General features: G+C 36.1%; 1 protein-coding gene across 1 annotated transcript in view; it reads right to left on the reverse strand.

The window, feature by feature from the left end:
• The window catches only part of LRP1B (LDL receptor related protein 1B), a gene marked incomplete at its 5' end in the record, with an annotated part of 645,110 nt that overhangs the window by 95,857 nt on the left and 521,633 nt on the right, over positions 1–27,620 (reverse strand). The window contains 14 exons of the mRNA XM_083865658.1: positions 2,413–2,594; positions 6,378–6,500; positions 10,024–10,109; positions 11,322–11,505; positions 12,949–13,136; positions 14,255–14,395; positions 15,581–15,703; positions 17,022–17,150; positions 19,654–19,773; positions 21,427–21,549; positions 24,069–24,218; positions 24,405–24,518; positions 25,531–25,650; positions 27,010–27,138. Of these exons, the coding sequence (XP_083721784.1) occupies positions 2,413–2,594; positions 6,378–6,500; positions 10,024–10,109; positions 11,322–11,505; positions 12,949–13,136; positions 14,255–14,395; positions 15,581–15,703; positions 17,022–17,150; positions 19,654–19,773; positions 21,427–21,549; positions 24,069–24,218; positions 24,405–24,518; positions 25,531–25,650; positions 27,010–27,138 (1,912 nt within the window). The remainder of the gene's footprint in view (positions 1–2,412; positions 2,595–6,377; positions 6,501–10,023; positions 10,110–11,321; positions 11,506–12,948; positions 13,137–14,254; positions 14,396–15,580; positions 15,704–17,021; positions 17,151–19,653; positions 19,774–21,426; positions 21,550–24,068; positions 24,219–24,404; positions 24,519–25,530; positions 25,651–27,009; positions 27,139–27,620) is intronic.

The raw sequence follows: 27,620 nt of genomic DNA on the forward strand, positions 1-27,620 counted from the left end.
GTCCAAGACATAGATAACTGACCAATAACTGACCATCCCTGGTCCAAAACATCCATGACTGACCACAGAAATTGTGGCTGCCCCATTCCTGGTCCAAGACATCCAAAAGCATTCATTACTGATGACTAATTGACAAACTGTTGACCAATAATTGACTATTCCTGGTCCAAAACATCCATAATTGACCACAGAAGCTGTGGCTGCCCTACCCTTGGTCCAAAACATCAGTAATTGATCAATAATTGACCATCCCAGGTCCAAAATATCCATAATTGACCGCAAAAGTTGTGACTACCCCAATTCTGGTCCAAAACATCAATAATTGACCAATAATCGACCACCCCTGGTCCAAAACATTCATAATTGACCACAGAAGCCGTAGCTGCCCCACCCCTGGAAGTGTCCAAGACCAGGTTGGATGGTGCTTCGAGCAACCTGGGATAGTGAATGGCATCCCTGCCCATCTTGGGGGTTGAAAACTGGATCATCTCATGTCTCTTCTAAACCAAACCATTCAATGACTCAGTGCTTGATTCATTTAGTTGATCTCAAGAATAAATCAGTAATTACTCTACAATATTTCCACCTTCCAAATAAATCTTTGCATTTTTCTAGACCTGTCTGTAAATAGGTGTGCTGAATAGGAATCCTAATGCTAGCTGTGGTTTTATTAAAGGCAATACATAAAATCATTGATTGATTTAAAATAAAAAAAATAGATTACAGATAAAAATTGATTACCAACTAGTAAAATGTGCATTTAAATGGCTTATTATTGATATCTTAGAGTTTGAAGCAGCACTCAAACTGGACTTTGTGAATCTCACATCCTCCATAAATGGCATCACTACTAAATTTATCAGAAATCTGGTATTACATCTACTTTTATTTTTTTATACATAGTACAAAAAATTTTGGTGTCAACGGCCACATAATGCAAACTGAATTCCTTCAAGAAGTATTAGTTCCAAAACATTAAAACAGCTTCTCGCACAGAGGGTTTAAAAATGGGTGAAACAGAAAAAGACTGTCAGAAAGCTGAGCAGCAATTTTCCCCTCAACATGCTATTTAACCACAATGCAGAGCATGTTTGCCATAAAGGAAGAAAAATCCCATTATTTAGTACAGGAATGCATGTGGCTGCTGTCGTGTGCCATTACTCAGAACCTCTGGACAGATTTTCCAGCTGGGAAGCTGATTCTGCTCTACAGGCTTTGGACAGGCTCTCCAAAATCCAGATGCTGCTCATATTCTCAATAAGCACCTGGAAGAGAATTTGTGTGCAGGAGGAAATGGTGGCCCCAAGAACAGTCACAGGTATCCTACAACACACAGGTGCAAGATGCTGGCACCAGGCCTACTCCACACAAGCAGCAGAGAGAGGGAAATTTCTCCACTCTCTCCAAACAAAAATGTTTTCTTTGGATACAAACTGCATGGCAGCAGCAGGATAATTCACTAAGCATTTCTCATTTGTGAGGAAAAAAAAAAAAAAACACAAACAAAACAAAACAAAACAAAACAAAAAAACAAACAAAAAACAAAAAACAAAAAACAAAAAAAAACCACAAAAAAAAACACAAAAAAAAAAAAACACCAAAATAAAAAAACCCAAAAAACAACAACAAAAAAACCCCAAACAAAAACAAAACAAAACAAAAAAAAACTCAAAAAAAACAAAACAAAAAAACCCCACAACAACTCAAGATACAAGTAACAACATTTCAAATCGTAACTCTGAATTTCAGTTTTTTATTTCCAGTAAAATTCTATATTAAAATAAATGAACAAAGGGTTATGTTTATCAATAAAAATGTAAAAGCAGCTTTGGAAATCTGTCTATACACACCAAGAAGAAAACCAGTAAGTTTATTATACCTATTTATTTATATATCTAAGCCTGCCTGAAAGACCTGGATTCTCTGTACTAACTCTGTAGAGTGATTTTTTTCATACTCAGGGATGCCCAGGCAACCATAAGATCCCATGTATTCATATTTTGAAGATATTAAACAAAGGTCTCCATCCTCCCTCCCAGATTTTACAGGGGAGAAAGGGTAAAGTTACAAGAAAATTAAATTCTAGTTCTAAGAAATAGTAGAAAATAGCTTTTATCTTGAAACTAGTAAACTAGATAGGTTATATTTTTACGCTAGGAAAAACAATGCTTATCTTTGGTTAGGTAGAGTCCAGATCAACACAACAACTTTCTCCTATCACTGAATATTAGATAAAACCGAAACAAAAACAAACAAAAAACCCACAAACACACAAAAAACCCAAAACAAACCCCCCAAAAAACCAAAAAAAAAAGAACCCCCCAAACAACGAAGTATTATTTCCTATAAAAACAATATTTTACTATCAAATCAGGATTAAATAGGAGGTACTGAAAATTGGCTGCTTCATACCCAGCTTGAGGATCTAAGGCCAGGTCTCTGGGAAACTTCACCCTCTTGCTCACAAGGACAGTTGGGTACAATCCATTGAGTTTAGACACCTCAATGATTCTCTTTTCAGTGTCAGACCAATAGAGGTTCTTCCCAATCCAGTCGACAGCCAGGGCATTGGGAACAGCTGTATTGTGAATTACCTGGAAAAGCAAAAATTACGTTAACGATTCATCTAAATAACTGGGAAAAGGAACAACAATTTGAGAGCTCCTGACAGCAGGATATTGAGAGATTGGATATTTGATACAATGACATACAGCATGTGAAAAATGGGTATTATGCACTGCTAAACATTGAAATAAGGTAATGACACTTAAGTAGCTATGACAATGTGACACTTTTCTCCTAGTAAGGAGAATGGAGCATACCACTTTGAAAAGAGGAAATTACCAACCTCTCTGTATCATGCACGAGTTTTTTAAAACTTTCAATCATTAATTTTTCATCTTAATTTTCTAGTTTTCTCTTAATATAAAAAGAAAAAAAAAAAAAAAAAAAAAGAAAAGAAAAAAAAAAAAAAAAAAACAAAAAAAAAAACAAAAACAAAAAAACAAACCAAACCAGCCTTTTTCCCCTATCCTAATTTTTGTTCCCCAGAACAGAGTGGAGATGAGGCTGCTCTGCCCACAGCGTGCCCTTGAGCACATCTGCTTCTCATGTCCCCATTTCTCTCCATCAGCGTATCCTTCACTTTAATGTCACAGCAGTGCCATATGTCATCGTGACAGAGAGACCACGAGAGCACTCACAGAGTTACTGGTTGGAAAGTAAATACTGTGCTCTTGTTTCCAACCTTCACGAGGCAGGAGAATGAGGAACTTCCCCAAGAATTGGTTAAATTTCCAAAGGATGACATTGTTAAGAGACAAAAGCAATTTAGTCGCCTACTGGAAAGCCTACAGACTGCTGATAGGGATGTGTTATTCTCAGGGTTTCTGGTGATTTGGATAATTCTGGAACAAATTCCTCTGGATATATGTGATTACAAATCTCATCGTGACAGCATGACTCAGCCTGGCTTGTCTGGGAGTACTTCACGTCAAGTGTTCAGTAATATTTGAATATTCACAAACAAGTGAGTCCAGTTTCTTCTAGGCTTGAAAATTCTGTACCTGAGAAGATCTATCCTGACCTACTCTATTCCTGATTAAGCCCTGAATAGGTCTGTGCAACTAGAGCTTCAGACAAAACCCCCACAAATCAGAAACCAACACTTGAAAATTTATGAGATTTCTTAAGCACTAATAATGGGTTTATTACTGTGGTGTACATTATAATTTACTGTTATCTTCATCACTAAAAGCATGGGCACCAGAGTATAAACTTCATGTATAAACCTGCATTAGGTATAACTGAATGTGCTTGTTTTAAATTTATTTACCATCTGAAGACACAGAAAAGCCTTCAAGATAAGAAGGTAAATGGTGAGACGCTTTAAATCAATTTTATAGTTATGAATATGTAAAAGCACCTTCTCAGGTTGTTACATAATTTATCACCTTATAAAATCTTTTTAAAAAGTTAAATTCCAGGATACAGTGATTTTTTAATGGGAATAAGATGTTTTATTTCCTAACACCTTCACCCTACCAGCTTCTCCAGTTTATAAATGTGTAATTGCAGCAACTGCTGCACTGGCACAAGGGACATTTCATGCAGAGATGGAGAACTCTGAAAATTTAGATTGTGGTTTAGCTGTCTAAACACCACACTAGAGCATTAACCAAAAATAATGAGTCTCTTTCTGATGTCTTTTCCTTGGGGGAGTCACAGCAACAAGTCCCAGGCACTCAGATCACCAGTATAGCACTTAATGGGCACAGTCCAGATTTCTACTGCATTTTCCACTAATATTGGAATCCAAACTCCCCATAAAACACTGTGCTAACATCTGAACACACCCATGGGAAAAAGCTGTCATTTCAGCTCTGTAAAGTCTCCTCCATCAGCAGAGGCAGAAGAAAAATGAGATGCCATCAGGCTTCCCAGGGCTGGGGTGCTGAAGAAATGCCATCCCCTGCAAGGGGAATCCGAGGCAATGCATCAAACAGCATCACTTACACTGAGAGCAGATCTATTTATAGCAAAGAGTAACACAACAAGTGGAAAATATTGAAATTAGAGATTCACACTTCAGGGGAAAAAAAAAAAAAACAACAACATAAAAACTCTCTCTTGTGACTAAAAAGACCCCATATTAAAATATGTAAACAGGTTTGCTACATAACAAATAATAACGCCAGCATTAAAATAATTAAATAAATAATTATTAATTATATAATAATTTAATTTGAAATAATTTTTAATCATGTCAGTTATTAAGTATGTCCTGTGGCAACCTAATAAAAAAGTTAAAGAGCCAAAAAAAAAAAAAAAAAAAAAATTGGCACTGGATAAAAGTTAGTGACAGACTATTAGACAGTCACAGTATATAATTCTTGCTAATTTTTTTTCGATTTTTTTTTTTTTAGCTTTCAGAGTCAAAATTTGGGCCAAGTTTTTCAGAGGAAAAACAGGTTTTTTGTATGAAAAAATGTATTAAATGCACTTATTTTTATGATTTTTTGCTTTGAATATGGCATCCTATATAAGCAAAATTTTCATTGACATCACACTTGCTGTAAAGATTTCAAATTGATGGAAAAACGAAATATCGTCCATGCCCTCATCTTAATTTTCTTCTAATGGTTGTTAAACTCTTTGAAACCTTTTCTTAAAAAGTAAAATTATGAATAAATCAGTAGAAAGCAATTTTTTCATATTCTTCTATCTGATTGTTAGAACATTTTTGACTGGGAAAATTTCTTTGTTCTTCTTGAAAAAGATTAGAAATAAAGAGTCTGAGTAATTTCCAGGCCTTATATAATACTGAATCATCCAGAAGGGACAGAAGCTGAGGAGGATGCTTTGGAAACTGTTTAAAGACAATAAATGTGATTCAAGGATTTAATGGATTTTGAAACTCACACTTGCCTCTCTTCAATTTTTTTCCCCTTACATGTAAAACTTTTCAGTGCATGCTGGATTTTACTTTTCTTCCAAAGCAATCAGAGCACCAGAAGTTGGTCATCCACTTGCTTCATTATTTTTTTTTTTTTCTTTTTAAGAGCAATTATTTTGACGTGAAGGATGCAAATAAGGTTGACTGAAGTCAGTGAGTTTCAAACCCCAACCCGTGAGGACCAAAGCTGACCTGCTCTGAGGATGTGTCTGCCAGTCCATGCACCAAGCTCTGAGTGAAAAACACAAAACTTTTCTCTCTGTACATTTATTGCTGTGCAACGAGGGAACAAAATTCACAGGAAATATTGCTGCTCATTTAACTCCATGTTTCAGAAGGTCAGACATAATAGAATAAACAATAAATTCCTTACTGCTTATCACCAGTTCTGGTAAAATGTCCACATAAGTCAACAAATGTACTCAATAGTGGATTTGTGAATTAATCCACTACAGAGGCACAACAGACAGGCTGTGCAGAAATGGGAGTGCACTTTTACCCTTCACAGCAAAGATGTTGAGTTATTTTAATCATCCATGTAGTGGTGGTGAAACAAAAACAAGCTGAAGATCACAGGAAATTTTATACAGGAAGAAATAATACACCAGTGTATTTACACAGCTTACACCTAATTATAGCTCTTTTTTTCTCTGACATCCTGGAAACCACATGGAACTGCCAATTCACTAAACTGTCAGATAAGTCATAAGGAATTTAGCTCCTAAATACAGGAGCTCCTTGTCCCTATCTTTACTTCAAATAAGATACAAATGCAATTAAATTTTACTAGGACTTGCTAGCTCATGCTGCATTTGTATTCATACACCAAAACCTCACAATCTGGGTTAAAAGTATGAAGAAGCATTTCCCAAAACACCCAAAAAATTTAATTCTAGCAGTGACACTATTAATCCCCAATTACCTTGATGTCACTTCCATTTAAAGACATCCTGTTTATGCGACTGCCATTTGGTCTGCTGGAATCAATCCAATAAATGAACTCTTCCCTGTAGTCAAAGTCTATTGCAATCACATTGTTCAGCCCCTAGAAACAGAAAATAAAAGTCCATTTATTCAAATGTTTCAACACAAACTGCTAGATAGCATTTAGAATGCAAAACACATTTAATATTCTTAATGCTTTATTTTGCTGTCTGCATATTTCTGAAGCACTTCCCTCTCGTTTCCATACATTACTTTTAAACAGAGTAAGACAAAGACTGTAACAGAAATAAATACGGTGACAAATTAACTGGGTCACTTCAAAAAATACAGATGATGTATGAAATTAAGTGAGGCCCCTGTGCTTTTCTGTACTCTCATTTAAATGAATTTTAGCAGTAAATACTTCTAAGTTTTGCTCAGTTTCACTGCTGATTACTAACTTTGACATTTCTTTGCTAAACTAGATAGGAGAACCAGAAATAGTATAATTGTTATGGCATTTAAATAACGAAAAAAAAATTCTTGGTAATAGAAATTGATCAGGAATTCAAAACGGTGGTGATGCAAAAAGACATTGATGCTAATTCCTGAATGAGGAGGGGTTTTGAATTCTTAGATGCTATATTGTAGGTACTCTATATATTTTAATATATATATGTGTGTGTGTGTGTGGATACACACAAACACAGAGGTGGTAGATACAAAAAACCTGAAAATTGGAGATCCAGCAGTCACCTGGGGATCTCCTGTGGCTCCAATTACAAAGCCAACACATTTTGAGAAAGAGTGGTGATTATATCTGAGGCACTCCAGCAGGCTTGGGAGGAGCAATCATACAATAATAGCTTTTCATCCCAAACAGCAGATGAAAAGGAAGAAGGGGGTTGCATTCAGATGATGGCTCTTGTTTCCTTATCTGCCCCATAACCTGCTGAGTGTTCTGATATGAAGTGGCATCACAATTACCCTTAACATGCCAAGTTGTTGTTATCAATGAAATACGGAGCAGCAGCGGTGAAAGGAGCGGATGTGATCTGTATTCCCTCTATAAATTCAAGGTCAGGTAATCAATTCCCTTATCAGCCCCATGACATCCTGCTCTCAGGTAAATCAGCCACCTCCCTCTTTAGTGCAATTCATTGCTGGGAAGGGGTGTGCTGGACCAGCCAGCTCAAAAGGAAACAACTAAGGACAACAATATTTAATGAAACAGAAACTGATATGGGGCTTCTCCACCATTTGCTACTGGATAATTACTGAAAATCTACCTTTGGATCAAAATGTAGGGGAAAAGGGTATTTAGGCTGCTTAAATCATCATTAAAAAAAGCCTGAAACAATTCAGTGTAGGAAGACCACTCTCATTTTTCAAAAATATCATATACATGCACACACTTTTCACAAAACCAGCTGCAGCTCTGTCAGTCAGAGCTGGGCTGCAAAACACTTTTCCTGTCTCTTTTTCTGCTGTTGGTATAATTGCATGTACAGAGAAACCCCCACCCCAAATTCTTAACCAAGGAGACAACAGGTCAATGAATACAATATTATTTAATACAATTTTATAACATTCTATAAATCAAAGTTACCAATTTGTAAAAAATATGGCCTTATCTCTATATAATCCACAAGATTGTAAAAGTTTCCTGAGGATAGAGACTAATACAGAGAATTGAGTGCCTGCACATTTTTGGTTTCAAGTGTTTTATTTTAGGTAATTTTAATTTCAATTTTTATCAGAACATCAACTGCAGGTAAAAAAGTTTCTGTACGTCTGCAATAAAGTTCTCTGTCCAGACATAATTTCCTCTTTATCATATACATATCTCACTTAAGCCCTCCTAGCATAATTCTTTGTCACTTCACAAATAATCTGCTTTTTAGAAGGAATAGGGAAGATTTCAAATTGCATCAGCTGCCTCAGTCTCTCATGTTAAACCTGTGGGTTTGTTTCTGTTACACACAGCACACAACATATCCTTGGCTGTGATTTGTGCTCCTTTGGTGCCCCACTTAAAGACATGGAGACAAAAATCACAAATAACGAGGAGGAAGATTATCTACTCTGCCTATTGAAACCCTGAGGATTTTGATGACTAGGAGTGAAGGAAATGGAAAGCAAAGACGATACATGAGACACAATTCAAACAGTTGTACTGTTTATGTGTATTCGGAGGAACAAAACAAACAAAAAAAAAAAATAAAAGAAAGAAAAAGAAAATAGAGGAAAAAGCTGGCACATAACTCTGACAAGACTGAACGAGCTCCTACTTTCAGTTCCTTTATTCTGATTTATATGGACAGCTGTTAGAATGGCAATCACAGATCAAATACACAGAGAGAAGGGTGGGTTTGCCCCTCTGCCAGAGCCTCTGGTGTTTGTCATCACCCGGCAGATGTGCAGGAAAGAGCCAAATCCAGCATGGCAATACAAGGACACAAGGATGTCCTAAGGAGGGACACAGCCCCTCTGCTCTGCTGGTAAAGATCCCACTTTGGTTTTAAAACCAAATGCAGAGACCAGTAGGTTCAATAGCAGAGGTGTTTATCAGCCCAGTGAATTAATGTAACATGGAAAACACATATTTTATTCAGTGGCTGGAGCTGCTCTGTCTCTCACACACCCAAGAGAAGCCCATTGAAAGCAGGACCCTCTGTCAGCTCCAACCATGAAGAAAATTTCCTCTTGCTCCCCTCTTTTCACAGGCTCCTATGAACAGGTAGACCAGCAAAAGAGGAGAGAGGCAGTGAGATGCAAATGGGAGGGAATCAGAAGGATTTCAGGAGAACAGACAGACTTTCATAATGCTTGCTAAGTTTAAATAAAATCAATGTTTCATTTAAGATGGTTAATTTCATAGTTACTTTTGTGAGCACCTCTCTCGCGGCATTAAGGTGCACAGCATAGTGACGCAAGAATTTAAATAAAGACTAATGATATTGATGGACAGTAATTAATTTCCTAGTCTTACTACAGTTGACCCAATAGTATTCCAGGAAATCAATATTTTTATTAAAACATATTTTGGAAATCTAACCTGTGGTAAGTAACTACACTTAGATGAAGCATAGAAGGAGAGCAGACTGCTAAAAATGGCAGCTCTGTATTTACTGGGTGACTATTTTTGCAGTTTTTCACCTTTTTTTTTTCCTCTGGTATAATAATTTAGAGTAATTACTTTAAAAATTAGATTTACACAAAGATAAGAGCTCATGTTTTGTAATACCATAAATATTGGGATTGTCTGTCTGAAAACAGATTTAGATTATGACAGTAAGTAGCCCAAATAATATATAATTATATGGCCAAATAGGTGGGGGGTTTTTGATTGTTTTTGAACTGAAATAGACAAATTGCACAAAACATATTGTGATGGAAGAGGATCACAAATAACATAATTTTTTTAGTACATCAGAATGACTGACAAAACAACTGCCTGAGCTTTAATCATGTCAAATCCAGACAAAATAGTCAATTTAAAGTATTGTAACAACTCTGAAGGTACTGCAGTTGTTCTGTGGTGCACACAACACCAACTGTAGGATGATGTTTCTGTCAGTTGCAAACTTTAGGAAAAAATAAAAGTATTGAGTTAAACTTAGAGCATGGTACTATGGTTATACCTGTTTCAACAAAGTGTAGTTGGATCCATCAGTGCTAATTTTTCTTATTTCATGATGATCAGCCAGAATTAAGAAAGGTTCCTCATCTAAACCCCGGGAGAAAGAATATATTAGACTAGCTTTTACGTTAATTTATGGAAAATCAGGAATACAATGCTGAAATACAGATGGTTTGAAAAATAAATGTTACATGCTCTGATCAATGTTATGGATGAAAGAAATATTTAAAACATTCAAATGCTCCAAGAAAGATCAATGATGCAGTATAAAAATGAACAAAGCAATCAATTAGTATATCTTTCAATGCAATTTAATTCTTCTGCCTTTGCAATATGGGAACCACAATGTATTTTATCTTAATTTAATGCCAGAGATTAAATGGGAAATATATTTTATTCCATATGTTTTAATTTCAACATTTCCTTTTGAATTAGCACTGACTATTAGTTATGGTTGCAAACCAAGCATGTTTTGACCATTGCTTTTTGAGATTTCAATAGTCTGCATGGTATAGCAAGAAAGAAACAGCTACTCATAAAAACTTTAATTTTTTAAGTCTGAACTGAAGCCAGATTTGACTTTTTGTAACCCTGGCTTTCTAGTTTATAAAAAAAATTTACTTTCAGATACTCATTCACGACATGACTGAAATATCTCTGACACTGACATACATTATTCTAAAAGTATATTTTTTAAAGCTTTTTAGTTTAGTTCTATTGAGAGACACCTCAACTAAAATAAAAGATTACCAGTGATAATTAAAAACATATTAATGGATTTGTATCTACTGCACTTGCACTCCAGAATGTAATGTATTGTCCAGCCTACTCTGCTCCTGTACTGAATACATTTGCATGTTATAAAAGAGTTTACATTTTCTATTATTTTTCCTGTTCATCCTGTTCAGATGAGGAAGTTTGATGTACATTCTAATATTCTAAAGGTGATGAAATTTTATCATAACTATGCTATTATCATCTGACTCTGAAGCAGAATTAAATGATGTATTTTAACTTTTCTAATACTTTTTCTAATAAAGTTAATTATTCACACTTTCAAAAACCACTGCATCTATTTACTACAAATGAGCTGAGGACTATACATACTAAAACTATAACTTATTATTGCATTCAGAGACAGTCACATTCTTATTTTATACTGAGAAAAGTAGCAAATTCAAAGTAACTCTTTTTTTATGTTGCATATAAAGGTAACGCAGGCCTTGGGGCTAAGGTTTTTTTTTCCCCACAAATTATTTGGATGCAGCTCTGGATTACAAAAACATTAGATAGTAATACCTGAAAGGGATTTGCAGCCATTTGGGTTGTCAGGCTGTGTTTCATACCCTTCTGCACACAAGCATTTGTAGGTTCCGTAGGTGTTGATGCATTGCTGGCTACAGGGAAACCCAGTTGAACATTCATCAATATCTACACACGTTTTGCCATCATCCTTCAGGAGGAATCCAGGCCAGCACTTGCACTGGGGAAAGAAAACCAAACACATCCATTTTTAATGCTGTTTATCACCTGTGTGTACTTTCTTCTGAATATGTTGGCATCATAAACTTTTTATGCATCTCATTTTTTCAAGTAACATCTTAATTACTTTGCTGCTCGTATGGTTTACAGGAGGTATACCTACTTTTCTTTTCAAATATTGCTGATGTGATCCTAAGCACCATTTCCTTCAAAAAATCCCAAACAAAACCCTGTAAAAGGAGAAATTACTCTTTCTACATTTACTGAAGAAAAAGCAAAGCACATCTTCTCAAAAATATAGAAAGGACTTTTCCTTGAAAATAATGATGGATGGACTCTTTGGAGTTCTTAATTTTCAATTATACATGTGTTTTTTGGTAAAGATAGACAGGTTTTAATTATTTTCCCTGGAATCTTTGATGTCACCTAGCAATCTGTGGAACCAACACAGGAATATGAATGAGAACCCTTGAGGCTGATTAGGAGCTGGACGAGGACAATCCTTGTGGATCCCTTCTAACTCAGAATATTCTCTGTTTCTCTGACATTTATTTGGGTCTGATGATGATCCTGGCAAGTTTCTCACATGCAACGTGGAAGATGCAAAATTCGACTGGGCAGAAAGGTTTTGAAAAAGGGGCACAAATTTGATCTACAGAAGACTTAGTGCCATGTTCCCTCCTATATTCCCAACTTCTCTCTGCAGAGATCCAGGATGTGCTTTCTCCACCATTTCCACAAGGTTTTTGTTGAACCCAACAGCTCCTGTCTCAACCCTCACAGGTCCAGAGGGCTGAATAGCTGCAGATCTAAGCCATGCTGCACAGATTTTATTTAGTTCTCAGTGGGCCAACGTTCAGCTGCAAAGATGATAGTTTGCGAGTGCAGTTAGGGTTACCTCAGAGTTAAAACCCTGGAAAAAGTCATTCTTCTGTTTTTAGCTACTATTTACAATCTACTGCAGGCTGTTCCTCTCTACTTGTCAAGGCCAGAGAACAGATTCAGGTGATTCAAAAAACAACTTCACATGCAGACAATGAACGGTTTTATTCTGCTACCAAGGTGATATTACTTTGTTTAAATATTTCTGTAAGAATGTCTTGGGAAAAAAAACCCAAACAAACTTGAAGAAAACCACTATTTCTGTTGTTTATTCCTATTTTAAAATGTTTACTCTTTGATTTTAAATGCTCTGTATACATCAGTATGATTTGTTGTATTTAAAGCACTGTATGATCTTTTCCATAGGTTTAAAACATGTATTGTACCACGGTTTAAAAACAATTGGCAATTGTTTGTTTACAGGAAATGAAAATTTGAATGTTCTTATGGCACATAAGCTACTTCACTACAAGGAGGTACCACACAGCAGGGCTTCATTATAATCATTAAACACTTAACTAAAAACTCGCGTTATATTGCACCACATTTTGCAATTATTCACCTTGTATCCAACAGGAAGGTCCTGACAATCTTGGGAACAGCCACTGACTTTCTTACTGAGGCATTCATTAATGTGGCAGCTTTTCTCATCAGACCCATCACTGCAGTCTTCTTTGTTATCACAAACCTCGCTTTGAGGAATGCACTTGCCATTTTTGCACATAAAAAAAGAGCTGTTACATGACTGCTCTGGAAAAACAAAAAAGAACACACAACTTGGTGTCATCTATTAGTATTTGGAATTAATTTTCTCATGGACCAGCTGTAAAAGGAAAAAAAAATTGTGTAACAATTGAATATTTATTCCTTGTTGATAGCTTTATAATAACTTTTCACTTTTCAGTGTCTTTGAAGGTTATTCCTCTCCTTGAAAAATGGGTGAGGACATCAATTAATTATTCCCTCCTACATATTTGTTTTCATATAATGGAAAACTCTACATAATCCTCTACACACAATACAGTTCTAGTTTCCAAAAGTTAAAAAACATGGGTTCTCTTCTCTGTGGATGCTGAAGGGTTTAGGAACACAACTGGCTGAATTCCAATGCATTCCTTGCCTAATGACCTGCAAATATGTTCCTCCTTGTTTGGCAAAACTTGAATATATCATTTCAGCTACATTCGCAACCTTCAAATAACAATTGGAACATGGAAATAAATATAAGTGTGCTGCCTCACATCACAGCAGATGAGTTTTTTCCATCAAAATTGTTATAAAGAACCTGGCTACAGTGCAATGAAATCCTAAGGTCCAGACAGAAGAATTGGTCTTTCAAAAAGCCACAGAATAGAGCATATTCAGACCAGGACTAATTTCCCTCAAAAAAAACCAGTCAGACTTCATCAAACTTATTAATGTAAGCAGAAAATATCAACAAAACCAACAGAATTTAGTCAATAATTTACTAATAAAATTAAAGCACTGTTTATTATTTATAGTGGGAGCAACTTTGCACCCCCTTTTGTACGAATTCCTTCTGTGTGATGAATATCTGGAACAGAGTAACCATCATTAGAGCAAGTTAGAAACTTTGGAAATTACAAAATTAATATTTTAGTATCAACAGGAGTTATGCATTAAGGCAGTGTCTGTTCTTTTATTCCATAGGAACTGGTGGCTTGGGCTTTGCGAACTGGAGTTCTGGATGCTCAGAACACTTTTTGTTTGTAAGACATGAGCAATATCACCATGAAAGCACTGGGAATTTAAGCTATGAAGTTTTTTATATTTGTCGACTTAAAACCCTAAAGCGTCTCTCTCAAAAAAGAAAGGTAACGTGTTTATAAAAAAAATTATACCCAAACCTGAACTTTTGCACTTGGTGTTGATAGGTGCTTCATCAGAGTGGTCTGGGCAGTCAAAATCCCCATCACATTGCCACTGGGAATTCAGCAGGCACCGTCCATCGGCACAGGTGAACTCCCCGGGACGGCAGCGACGGTACCCTGCAAAAACAGCCACCAGTCACCTCATGGGTGCTCTCACAGCTTCAACACAAAATTCTGCAGATTTGAGGCAACACAAAGAAAAAAATTTACTGATCCATTTAGAGATGCAGAGTGTTGTGCTCATATACGAGTGGCTACCAGCAAAGAAAAATCAAAATTCTCTTATGCAGCACCATAAAGTCATGACAAAATTCACACAGAAGTGAAACATATTTATGCAGCTCTCAATCATAAATGCCTTTTCTTTCTGGTGTTATTTCATTTATTCTTGTTATTAGGAGATAGCTTGACAATACCCAACAAATATTTTCATGGTGTGCTTATGGCTGTGTGTCTTCTCTTTAAAACATGCCGAACACCAAATCATCTTAACCACACTAAATACACATTTTCTAAGATGGCCACAAAATCTAAACACAGAGAATGGATATATTTTCAAAGTGAAAGAGGATTTCTAACAACAACAACAACAAAATGTATATATATATCTGTATAATGAAGTAAATAAACTACAAACAGGAATTTGCTTTTTAGAACAGTGGCTTAATTGAGAGTTCTAAAACTGACAAAGCAGTAGAAAAACTTAGAAAAGTATATAGACTGTGACACCCCAAATCCAGGCATGATAATCACCAATTTGTCATTTTGAAGGCAGTATTTGCTCTATATTTTCCATAAATATTATTTATATAGATTAATGTTTCTGAGTATGGCCCAGGTACATTGAACAGACATCCAGAACACATAAGAAACCCTAAATTCATGTGAATGGTGAAAATTAAACATTCACATATGGTTGTAGTTGATCTAATTTAAATGTAGTGACAATCATGACAGACGTGTTTGATCATTTGATAGAAAAAAACATATAGAGAGACAGACAAAAAAAAATATAATAAAGATATACTAAGTAAATGAGAAATCCTAGAACATACTTTTAAATTTCTCTTAAATATTATTAGGAATTAACTGTAAGACACTATAAGAAATAATTTGTCACTGTAGCCCCAGATCCAAATTAATTCCAAGCTGTATTAATGCATAATTTAAAAGTGAGAAATAAAAAAATTTAAAAACAAGAGTTTTCTTTTTCAATAGTGCCTTAGAGTACCAGACCCTGAAGAATGCCTTAAAGTTAGCAGTGCAAAATTGTTCTATTTACTCTATTTTTGTTATACTTGCCACATTCCAGGGATTCATCTGATCCATCTCCACAGTCATCATCGTGGTCACAAACAAACTGTTTGGGAATGCAGACTTTGTTATGGCACATGAAAGCATTCTCATCACAAGTGTTATTGGGAGCTAAGGAAAATACAGCACATAAAAAAAAAAGAGAAAGAAATTGAGAACAATCAGATAAACAGCTGATTTTCTTACACAAAGATGAAATGAAAAGTGAATTTGAGTGAATTCAATGGAAATAGTCATAACTTTTTAGTCAGATAAAAAGCATCACACAACTCAATACCAGAAAAAGCAACTCATCACAAAGAAAGGTACAGAAGTAAAGATAGCTAAAATCTTCTGTAATCCAAGACAGAAAAGCTTTAGAAGTCAATGCTGTCTATGACTAAACTAAGGTCTGGCTCTGAAGAAAAGAATATTTGGGAAGAAGAGATGTCCTTATATTTGGCTGCTCCTGAGCAAATGCTCTTTGAAGACCAGAAACACTCAAAATATAGAGAATATATCTATATACTATTTTTATATATTAATAAAAAAATGCCCTCCAATGAAACTATTACTGAACTCCTGACACTGCTAATGGAAACATGTCTCAGGAAGACTGGAAGTAACGCTCATTTTATGGGGCAAGAGATGTCAGGATCTGAACAATTAGCCAGAATAAACTGAAGACAGAACCTGCACCTCCCTTCTTGATGCACAGCCTCCCTGGCACAAGCAGCAGCACTTTCTTCAGGAAGAGCAACAAAACTACAGTCACTGATATGTTAATTTTCCCCAGCAAACACTGCACAATGCCCATGACGTGCCACACATCCTGATCTCCAGCTGGGCCACCTCAGTGTGTGTCAGCAGAGCCTGCAGCTGTCAGGCTGAGTAAAACTGAGAAGGATCCTGCTCTGTGTGCTCACACGTGGGTCAGCAATCCTCACCAGCCAAGTGGACATGAAAATAACATGGAAGGGCATGAAAATTGTCAGAATTTTGGAAACCTGGATTTTGGGGTTTTAGTATATAGTAATACATGTGAGTCAAGATGGAGGATTTTGGGTGTTGTCTGAGCCCTTCTTCTTCACCACCTTCTTCTTCATGGGTTTGGGTGGTTTTCTGTAATTGGGTGAAAAAGGTCCTCATTGCAGGCCTTGGGTGGTCATTATTGGGTCAGAAACACAAATAATATAGGTGTCACCTTGTTATTGGGTAATTATTGCTTAAATAACCTTGGAAAGAGTTAGAGGCACTCCATTTTACCTCATTTCTCTAACTTTCTAGCTAGAGTTCACACCTCGTAAATAGATAGGCAACAATAAACAGGCAAGCCTGAACTCAAAACCTACATTTCCTGTAGGTTTTATTAACCCTGACCTTGGCAAAGAGAAAAACAAGCCAGAACCATCACAGAAAATAACATTTATTTTTTGCCAGGCAAACCTACCACAGCCGGCTGTGGACAGCTCATCGCTCCCGTTGGGACAGTCGCGCTCCCCGTCGCAGAGCCAGTGCTGGGGCACGCAGGCGTGGGAGCCCAGGCAGCTGAAGGTGTCTGCAGCACAGGTCACTGAGCCTGGGGAAACACGGCAGGGGAGCCCTCAGCACTGAACCATCCCATATCCCCAGCACGAATATCCTAACCTGTGTTTTTTTGGTGACTGGCAATGATTAAAGGAGGTTTGTTTTAAAATCTCAGATATTATTTCATCCGGTGCACTATGATAAACCCACTGGCCAGGATCGTTTTACATTTAAAGTTTGACCATCTGCTGTTTCTTCCATTAGTTTCATTTATTCAGCTTCTTCAATTTCTCACACTTTATGGAAACTATCCAGCAGAATAAACCAGTTTTGGTCAGTAACTTTGGCTGCACGTTTGGACTGCGTGGATAAAGGAAATGATCTCGCAAACCACATAATCCCTGCATCACCAAACTGTGTGCCAGGAAGCCAAAAGCACTCCAAACTTCTGTTAATCAGTCCCACAGGGAAGAAAACAATGTGTACCAAGTACAACACTAGTGGGAGTAAAAAATACCTGACAGCTCTGATCCAACTAACTCAACATATTATTTACCTGACTAATCTTCTTTTTGGCTATTTTCCAGATAATATAATACCCTAGAGTTAAACTTCCCCCATTTGAAAGCAAATTTTTGTGCAATCCATCACTTAATGTATTCTCTTAGATAAGTTAAATATACTTCACTAAAAAAGAGACAGTGCATTTTCTACTAGTTTTAATTAGAATTTAATAAAATATTAAAATATATTCTCTCATATACACTCATTTGCCATTTTTGATATTTCTGGAATTGAACTTTGCGTTAAAAAAATACTGATTTTATTTAGAATGAAAAATCTGAAGCCATTTTGATCTCTTTTCTTGTAATTCAGATCCAAGAAGCTCTAAGATCCTAAGAAGAAATACAGCTTTAACTCTCCCTTCTTCACACCCAGATTTTTCCCTCTTTGAGAGATGTGCCCTAGATAATTAATATTTTACCATATTAGTTCTACCTCCATCCCTTTCATTTACTGGAATTTCTACATCTTTGTTTGATTAAGCAGCTACTTTAACAAACCAGATTTTTTCTATCTACTTAACACTTCCAGTTATCAACAATATTTTTACTGTGATAATACAATGGAAATAGGAATGAATTTAATTTTTTTTGAAAGGACTTTAAGTAAGAGGGTTTTTGAAGAGGAACATATCTCTAAGAGTTAAAAGCTGAAATTTCAAAAAGAAACTTAAAATACAGAGAATTAGGATGAATGTATAAATATCACTAAATTGTGACAGCATGACTTGACACAATGTGATTAGGGAAAAGAATTCACTAATACATTTCCAATTCTGTTGAGCCCTAGTATGAAAAGAAGATTTTCAATTCCTTATGCACCTTGAAGGGTTTGGGAATTTAAGAGGAATATAATGGAATATATGCTTATGGTATAGGAAATTTTAGAGGGAATAGAAGAAAGAGGTAGGAAAAAGAAACAAAAAAACCCACCCAAAAATACAGTAATTTTAGGGTCTTTAGCACCTGATATTTAAACTGGGGTTTTACCTCAAGGACAGGAACTGGAGAACAGGCTGGCTGTCCTTTTGCCCAGGCTGGTTTTCCATTCATAACTTTACAGATAGTGATGCCTTAAGTTTTAGCTTTACATTTTTTAGATTCTGTGCTGACTTAGTGTGTGACTCTGAACTTCATATGAAGTGTTAGCAAATTCTCCTCACAGTTTCGTCAGACAAAACAATCCTTCTTCATCCCCAGAACCAAGGACACTGTTGCAGCTTCCAGCCCAAGAAGTACAAACAACTTTTATTGAGAAGAGCAATCTGGAAGGATGGGATTTCATAACCTGAGACTGTAATTGGACAATAAACCCTAATATGTAAATGGACCAAAACTTATAAAAGTGTGAAAACTCATGACCCATCATCCATCTTGGGTCCATCTTGGGCAGAGCTGTGGCCAGGCTCTTGTACTGCCCAAGGTGTATCCTTTGAAGGTCCTTTAATAAATACCTGCCTTTTTTCTTTAACTCTGCCCTGCTTCTGTTCCAGGTCAGCCTCTTTAGGCATCAATAAAATTACACAAGCCTTATGGTTCCCATAAAAAGGAAACTATCTGCTGTTTGGAGGGGGCTGAGTGTGGTTAGACAGACACGAAAGAACAACACTTACACACTCAACTGTTAGAGCAAAAAGAGAGGCATTTATTTTTTGACCCTGATTTATATAGATCCTGGACAACAACCAGAGATTGGAGGATGATGTTGATACTTCTCCAACTACATTGGTCAAACTAGATGTCTATTAATTGTCCTTCCTCCAGCAAGGAATGCACAGTTTACAAAACATCACTTTTTGTTTACCTAAAAGTCTGTGAAAAACTCCACTCAGAAGGCTAAAAAGATCAAAACAACAGCTGAGGGAGGAGATCCCTCACACCCTTTGGAGAGTCTCTCCTTGTTCCCTTCCCAGCCCCTCCTTGGAACACTCCCAAGGTCTCCCTCATTGAGCATGACCTCACCCAACCCAGAACTGAAATGACCCTACTCACCACAAATGGCATCGCTCTCATCTAAGCCATCTCCACAGTCATCCTCACCATCACAGGTCCACTGCTTGGAGATGCACTTGTTTGCAGAGCAAGCAAACTGATTCCACGAGCAGGATGAATCTGGGGATGACACCAGGCCCTGCATTTGTTAGGTTCACAACATCACTGCCTTCCCTGCATTTCCAACCACAGTTTAGGATTTTTTGCACTGCTCCCTTCTCTCTTCCCAGTTTCTATGTATTAAAATACTCCAACACTCTACAATCCTAATCTTGTTATTCAGCATATTATCAGTTTGTCCAAGAGTTTGCATTCACCAACACATTTTTAAAAATAAACAGTGAAACACTCCAAACACATTCCAATATTGTCAAATATATTACACAAGTGGGATGAGGATAAACATTTTAAAAAGCTGAAGCCTGGTTTGCATATTTAACAGATGCTACAGCTACAATGAACTGCTTTATTTGGGTAGAAGGGCAGAGGGGGCACAGTCCTGGTATTCCATCCATCTTTAAAAGATTTCATGTGATTTTCCCCCACAAGAAAAAATTCTATACATTGGAAAAAGAGCTTCTGCATTTCAAAAATCAGACTGCAAAACTGTCCTAAAGCAATGCTATTCTTTTCTGAAAAAATCAGGTTCTCCATTTTTCCCAGGCTTCTTTCTTTAAGAATAAACTTTATTTTGCTGCAATTGATTTTGATGGCAACAAATTTTAATATTAACATTAAAAAGAATTTTAGGTAATGGAATCTGACTTTAAAGGAGAGCATTGTAAGAGGTATCTCAAAATGGGTAAGAGCAATCAATGGGGAGAGATGCATTGACTTAATCCTCTTCCCTTTTGCCCAAAAAATCAGCTAATTCAATTTACAGTACACAAGTGTACAACACCTGGAAATGTAAACACCAAGTTATGCTTGCCAAATGTGGCCAACAGAAAAGATTCCCACTGTCACAGTACACAGCACTTCCTAATTTCAAAGCTATAAGATAAAAATATACAATGTAAACTGCAAACCAAATACGTAAGCATGTTAGTGGGAACTGGGTCATGAAGAGAGTAATATAAAATGTTCAGTCATGGTAAGAAGTAAAGGGAAAAAAAACCCAAAAGGTGAAAAAACCACCCAAATTTCAGGCTTTATTTAAATGAGGAATAGAAAAATTTAACACTGCTTTCTGGTACAATTTCCTTACAAAAATAATCCATTCAGGTAATCCATACAAATTGAAATGAACAGCTCTCACTAGGAGTAAAACCAACCTGCTTTTTGCCTCAAAGTAAATTTTAGGAATGTGAAAAGATCTGAGACAGAAAATACCCTTAACCCAGTTCACAGTTCATGTTGTATTTTATTTACATCTCTTTTGTCATTACTTTAAATAATTTTATCTGTGTGGCCTCTGATACAAAGCAATGCCTACACTGAGGTTTGGGTATTTCCTGCTGGGCTCCAGATACTGGTTCAAACTTATTATATCTGTAAAAATCTTCTAATGAGGAGTTGTGAAGAATTAGTGGAATCGTTAAATATTAAAGTAATAGAAAACTTTGTATATAAATGTACCCTTAAGAGAGAAAAAAATAAATTAAAGGCCTTTCATTGTGGATTGAAATAGAATTTAAGGTATGAAGTATTAGAGTTGAATCTGAAAAAACAGCATTAGATAAAAAACTTTTTTATACAATCCCTGAGATATAACTTCTTTGTTTCCAAAGTGCATTAGTGACTAGAGAAATATGAATAAGACAAAATGCTCACCACAGTGCAATTCATCTACTCCGTCCTCACAGTCTTTCTGCCCATCACAAAGCCAGGTGGTCAGAATACATCTTCCACTAGGACAACCAAAATAATTTTCTTCACATGTGGGTTTGTTTTGAACTGTGATAAAATAAAGAATGTAATGTAAAATGGTCTCTACTAGTATGATTAGGAGCCTAATACATTTCTGCTAAATTTCTGAATACTGATGGACAAAGTGTTTATGCCTAAAAATGGAAAACAAAAATAAATTGTGTTCATAAAAATAAAATAAAAAGTGATAGCTAAGTAGTTTAGGGAGCTGAAATAGTTATTTTTATTTTTTTAGTGAAGAATCAGAGCACAGCTTCAAACTAATCAAAAGCCCCAGAGAGGGAAATAGTTCAGTTTACAGGTTTTGAGGTCAGGCAGGTCAGCACTGCTTGCTGTTTTATGCCTGCTGAAGAAATTGCCCTTCTGAACTTTCTGCTGTCATTTACAACATAATCTAATTGTGGCAGTATTTTTGTCACTGGGAGAAGCTACAAATCTCATGCATGCACTGAGTAACAGGAGCTACACCAGTGATGCTGGAGCCAGAGGTTTAGACTTGGTCAGAAATTAAAAAGTTCTCCCTTGTCTTTTTAATTTTGTTGACTCAGAAAGTAATTTAAAATTTGACTTTTATGAATGTTTAGAAACCAGGCATGAGGAAAGAGAACATGCCACATGTAGAGTTTCATGTCTCAAGCACAAATATTAGTCTAATAACAGCTTATTTTCAAAATCTTAAGCAAAGTACTGGGAAAACCCAGGATGGAGTTCCAAGCACTGGAGACCACTGAAACTCTCTTCCATGGTTTTCATTATTCTCTCAGTGTACTGGATTTGCTTTCAGCCTCCTCTCTTTTAAAAGGAAAGGTAAAGTAAACATTTATGGCTTCTACAGCTGTATGAATGAAAAAAAAAAAAAAGGAATAAAGAAAGAAGTGGGACATCTGTGATGACTTGGTAGATATTAAGGATTTCCTAAGTATAGCTACCCTCCATGAGTATTTTGCTGTAATTTTCTGTAGGAACAATGACACTGAACCAAAGTGTTAATGGGAATTGCAATATTCATAACAGAAACAACACTCAAAAACTTAATGTGCCAGGGCTGGTCAGTTTTGAATGAAATGGCAAAGGAAATCACATGGAGGTTGAGTGGGAATGGTATTGCTTCCAAGTAAAGGGAGGAATGATCCAGGCAATTAGTCACACATTAAAATGATGGAACATTTTGGCACACATTTGAAATTCAGAGAGAAGTAATACAAATAAATGGACAATGGAATAAAATGCACATTAGTGTACTTATGCAACATTAGTTTACCGAAGCTGTAGCACACTGCTCTCAACATTTTCCTTGGTGTGGAAAAAAACCTTTTCTTTGTCTAAAAATACAGCAAATGATGCTATTTTGAGCTTAATGAAGTGTTATATAGAATAAATTCTACATAATTAAGAGATAATCTGGAGAATGTAGAGATTAGAATGGAAACTCTAACTTAATATACATCTATTTTATGAGAGTGTTGGAAATTCTTAGTGACAGCTTGGCTGACAGTAGTGCTCAAGTCCCAGGCTCCTCTGGATCCTGGTAATATTTTCATCAATAAATTTGGCACAATGTACCTGAAAATTCTAATAGAACCTTCTGGTGACACAACAGGATTATCACACAGAAAAAGAAAATATTAAATGGAAAGACTCAGATGATGTCCACTGCTATGCAAAAAAAATTGATGGCATTGAACAACAAAAAATTAGAAGTTTTAAGTTTACAAGCTAATAAAATTTATTATTTAGTAAATATTTACTTTTATTAAACACTAATTCTTAGAGGAAAGAGAGCTACTGATCAACAAGAGGTTAATTTCACTCTAGAATGAATCAATTCTAAAAACAAATAGAAATTAAAAATATTTTAATTTTGTACTTAATATTCTCAAGCTCAAACGAAGGGTTCTGGATGAAAATGGAGCAAACACATAAATGCCCTCCTTCATTAGGTAAGAATTTAATACTGTGAATAATTAATTGGTTAACATTAAATATAACCTCAGTCCTGTGTCTGGGGCTTAAGTTGTCATGATCCCTTTCTCCTGGCTGAAGACCAGAACTATCACAAAATCAATAACCCTGGATTCTACTCTGGCTGCCTATTCCAAGGACCTCCACCAAATAAAACAGAAAGTAAACCAAGTCATCAAGAAAAGAAATACCACCCACTAAAGCTGTAGCTAATAAAAGTTCCTGAGTGATTATGCTGATGCTTGATGAGCTTGACATTTTAATGACTCATGTTTTACTTAAAAATGATAAATGACAGGCCTAACCTGGAGGAAATAGAAAGCTAGACATTATAGTTTGCTTCAGAAAAAAAATCAGCTTTCATTTGTGGTAATTTGCATAATCCCAGGAAGCACAAAATAAAGGTGAATAAACTGCATTCAGCACTGTATTAATCTCTATGTTAAATAAACCAGCAATGACCCAATAAACATTTTGCAACACAATGAGAAACACTCTTGCTTCCCAAATAGGACTTTTCTTCTTTGTTTAGAAGGTAAATTAATGTTTTGTGTTTGGCTTTCTTTTTACTTTTTCACAGTTACCTGGGCATTTTAGTTCATCTGTATAATCTCCGCAGTCATTAGATCCATCACAAATCCACTCGGGCAGTATACAGAGGGAAGTCGAATTACAGCTGACAAATCCCGAAGATTTTATCCCAAGTTTATAGAAGTAAGCACAGTTTGTATTATCTGGAAAGAGACAGAGGATTACCACACACCTAAGGCAGACCGAGAAGCCTCATGGTTTAATTTTCACGCCGAGCTGGAGGAGCCCAGGCAGGTGTTGGAATCCCAGCAACGCCCAGGAATTAACGGCTACATAACAAGGAATGATCAGGGAGCAGCTGCTGGGAAGGAGCACAAACACAAACTCACTGCAGTTCTTCTCATCCGAAGCATCTGCACAGTCGATGATCTGGTTGCACTGCGCCGATTTCCCGATGCAAAGCCCATCTGCGCAGCGGAACTCTGCCGAGGAGCACGCTGAGTCTGGGACATATGGTTATAGAGGATGTAAATTTGTGTGCTAAACAGACTCTTCAGATGCACATCGTACACATGATGATGATTAAGCCTTCTGCCTTTCAGAGTGAGGCATTCAGAACACGCCGTACCTTCCAGCAGACATATGATTTTGAGTTTATTACACTTTATAAGTTGCTAATTTTTTATTTTTTTGTTTTTAGCCTAAAAGTGTGTCTAGGTAATTCAATTCATTTTGAGATAATCAGTATTCTTCAAATATTGATTATCTCAAAATGAGATAATGAGAGGGAGGAAGAAGCATTTTCAGGATCATCCATGAATCTATTAGATTTATTTCTTGGGGTTCTTGCCTATATGTATTCCCTCTACTTATACTTAGGTAAATGATTAAAAAATAATTTTGTGCCTTCAAAATACGCTTATTACTACAGCTATCTAGCTTTTTAGTTATAAATCTTGTGAAATAATATCCTTGACAACCTTTCTGAATAGTAACTGTGTGGTCTGCTTGCTGGTCTTTAGGCATTGGCTGATGCACAGATATAAATATTCATGTTAAAATACATAAATCGAAAAACCATTCTGGTATGAAAAGGAGAACAATTCTAGTAAGCTTTGCAAAGAACACAGACATTGCCATGCATCTGAGAAGCAGAGAAATATAGCATTTCCTGCTTCAGAGAAGAAGCACATGCAGAGTAGAAATCACCCATCTTTCAATCTGCCTGCAGTAAAGTTACTCTCTCATTACTTCACAGAAGAAACAGCACCTCTATTTTATATTTTATACATATGAAACATAAAATATTATGTGTGTAATACATATGTATATTTTATGTTTTATAGCCAAAACCACTCTCCTCCTAGAAGACTGTAGGTGCAAACCAAAATCGGCCTCTACATCAATCCCATCTTATGATTAAACCACACGTTATTTTCCATCTACTCCTATTTGCATAATGAGTATTTACGAAGCAATATTGTGAAATCACCTTGGAAATAAGGTGCCATTTACCTTTGCAGTCAAATTCATCAGAGTTGTCACCACAGTCGTTGGCACCATCACAGACTTTGTCGCTGGGAACGCAGCGGCGGTTGGAGCACGGCTTGAAGCCCTTCCGACAGCCCCTGTTTTCTGGGAAGTTAAATGCAAGCACACGACTGGATTGACACCTCTGGAAAACAGCCTCATGCTCAATCCAAACAAACAACCCAGAAAAATATTTTAATTGGTGATGCATTCCAAGCTACAGGAAAAAAAACCCAACACTTCGGAAATTGTTCATCTATTATGCAGCGTAACTGGGACCAATAAAGGGATAAAGAACAATAAACGAAAGCATGATGAGAAAGAATGGCCAAAAGAAAAAGGAAAAGGAGGCCTAGTTCCCAGTTTTCATTATTTTGTGGTATTTTAAATGCATTTGTATTGACACGCTTTTTTTGGGAGAATGTTTGCGTGTGGTATCACATAAATGAAGCATACCAAATTTGGCCCAAAACCAAAATAGGAATAAATGGAGGATAAAATAAAAACAAATATTAGCAGAGAGTTTTCTGGATTTCTAAGCACCAATACCAACATTGTTCTGCTTAAGAACACTCTTAAAGATTGTATTAATTTTACATATAATGATATGTTTGAAAATTCAGGGCTGATTCACTGAAACCCCAATTATTGTAGAAGTCACAATAATAATGTTCACTGCATTAGTTAATCAACAATAATGAGTCGAGCATCCTGTTCTTTATCAGATTCAGAAAGCAACACCCTGTATATGACTTATTGCATGAAAGGGCCCCAGTTCTTCCTGGTTTTTTTCCAAATGTGTAGCAAAATATTTGGTACAGTTGATTTAAGTGAAGCAAAGTGTTCACTGTCACACTGCAAATTAATAGAATGTTCTCCATAAAATTACGTGGCAAATCCATGAAAAGACAAATTGTTGGTTCTCAGAACCAGAGAATCATGGAATGGGTTTGAAGGGACCTTAAAATCCAACTCCTTCCACCCCCTGCCATGGACAGGGACACCTTCCACTATCCCAGGTTTCTCCAAGCCCATCAAACTTGGCCTTGGACAGAAACCACAGCTTCTGTGGGCAACAAATCTTGTATTTATAAATCTATTTATAAATTTAATAACTAGTATTTATATATTTTACAGTACTATACAATAAGATATCTTCCACCTTTAAAAAAGCAGTTAGTCATGTTTTTCCTTAATTTTTCATTTAGAGACAGAAATATGAGAACATTTGAGGGTTTTTTTTTAAATGTCAGTTAATACATTGAAGTCTACAAGAAAAAAAATGTTTTCAGGTAATTTTTTCCATGTCATGTCAAGGTTTTCTTAATGTATGTTGGCATTTTCTTCCTGGACATCTTGGCCGAGCAGTTGGTGTGAATAAGAAGGAAAGTCACAGAGGAAGCAATCTAAGCATGTAAAACACCAAAATTACATTGGGAAGGTGAAAGATCTGGAAATACCCACCACAGTAGAAAAGTTTCTCATCAGACTTGTCCTTACAGTGCACAATGCCATCACAAGTCAGCTGATAATCAATGCATTCACCATTCCCACATTCAAACTCTGAATAGATGTTGCAAGTAGAATTTTTGCCTAAAAATAAACCACATTAACACGTAAGTTTTAAAAGCTTTTATATCTACTGAAAGTGAGAAAAAACTGCTGGCTGCATTTCAAATTTGACCTACATGAATTGTGAAAACCTGAGTACAAAACAGTAAAACACGCGATGGCATCAGAATTTAAAAGCTTCTACAAAGAGAACCTGTAAAAGAAAATACATTGACAAATATCCATGAAGGAACATGTGGTGAAACAACTCACAGGCACTCATTCTGATAAGAACTTTGGAACTACTGTGCTCAGCTTCCTTCTACTCATCCGTGCCTTCCCAACCTCCAGCTTGAATGATACAGCCTAAACCCCAATGCTGATTCCATTATAATTATTTATTTTATTCATCAAAACTCTCCCCTTCTCATCTAGTGGATTTTTTATCAATTATTTTAGAAGAGGACCAGGTGAACATCTAGAATTTTTACTCTTTTACCTAAACTAAAAAACATCACAAATTG

Source organism: Zosterops lateralis, assembly GCF_965231275.1.
Source record: "Zosterops lateralis genome assembly, chromosome: 7".
NCBI lineage: Eukaryota > Metazoa > Chordata > Aves > Passeriformes > Zosteropidae > Zosterops > Zosterops lateralis.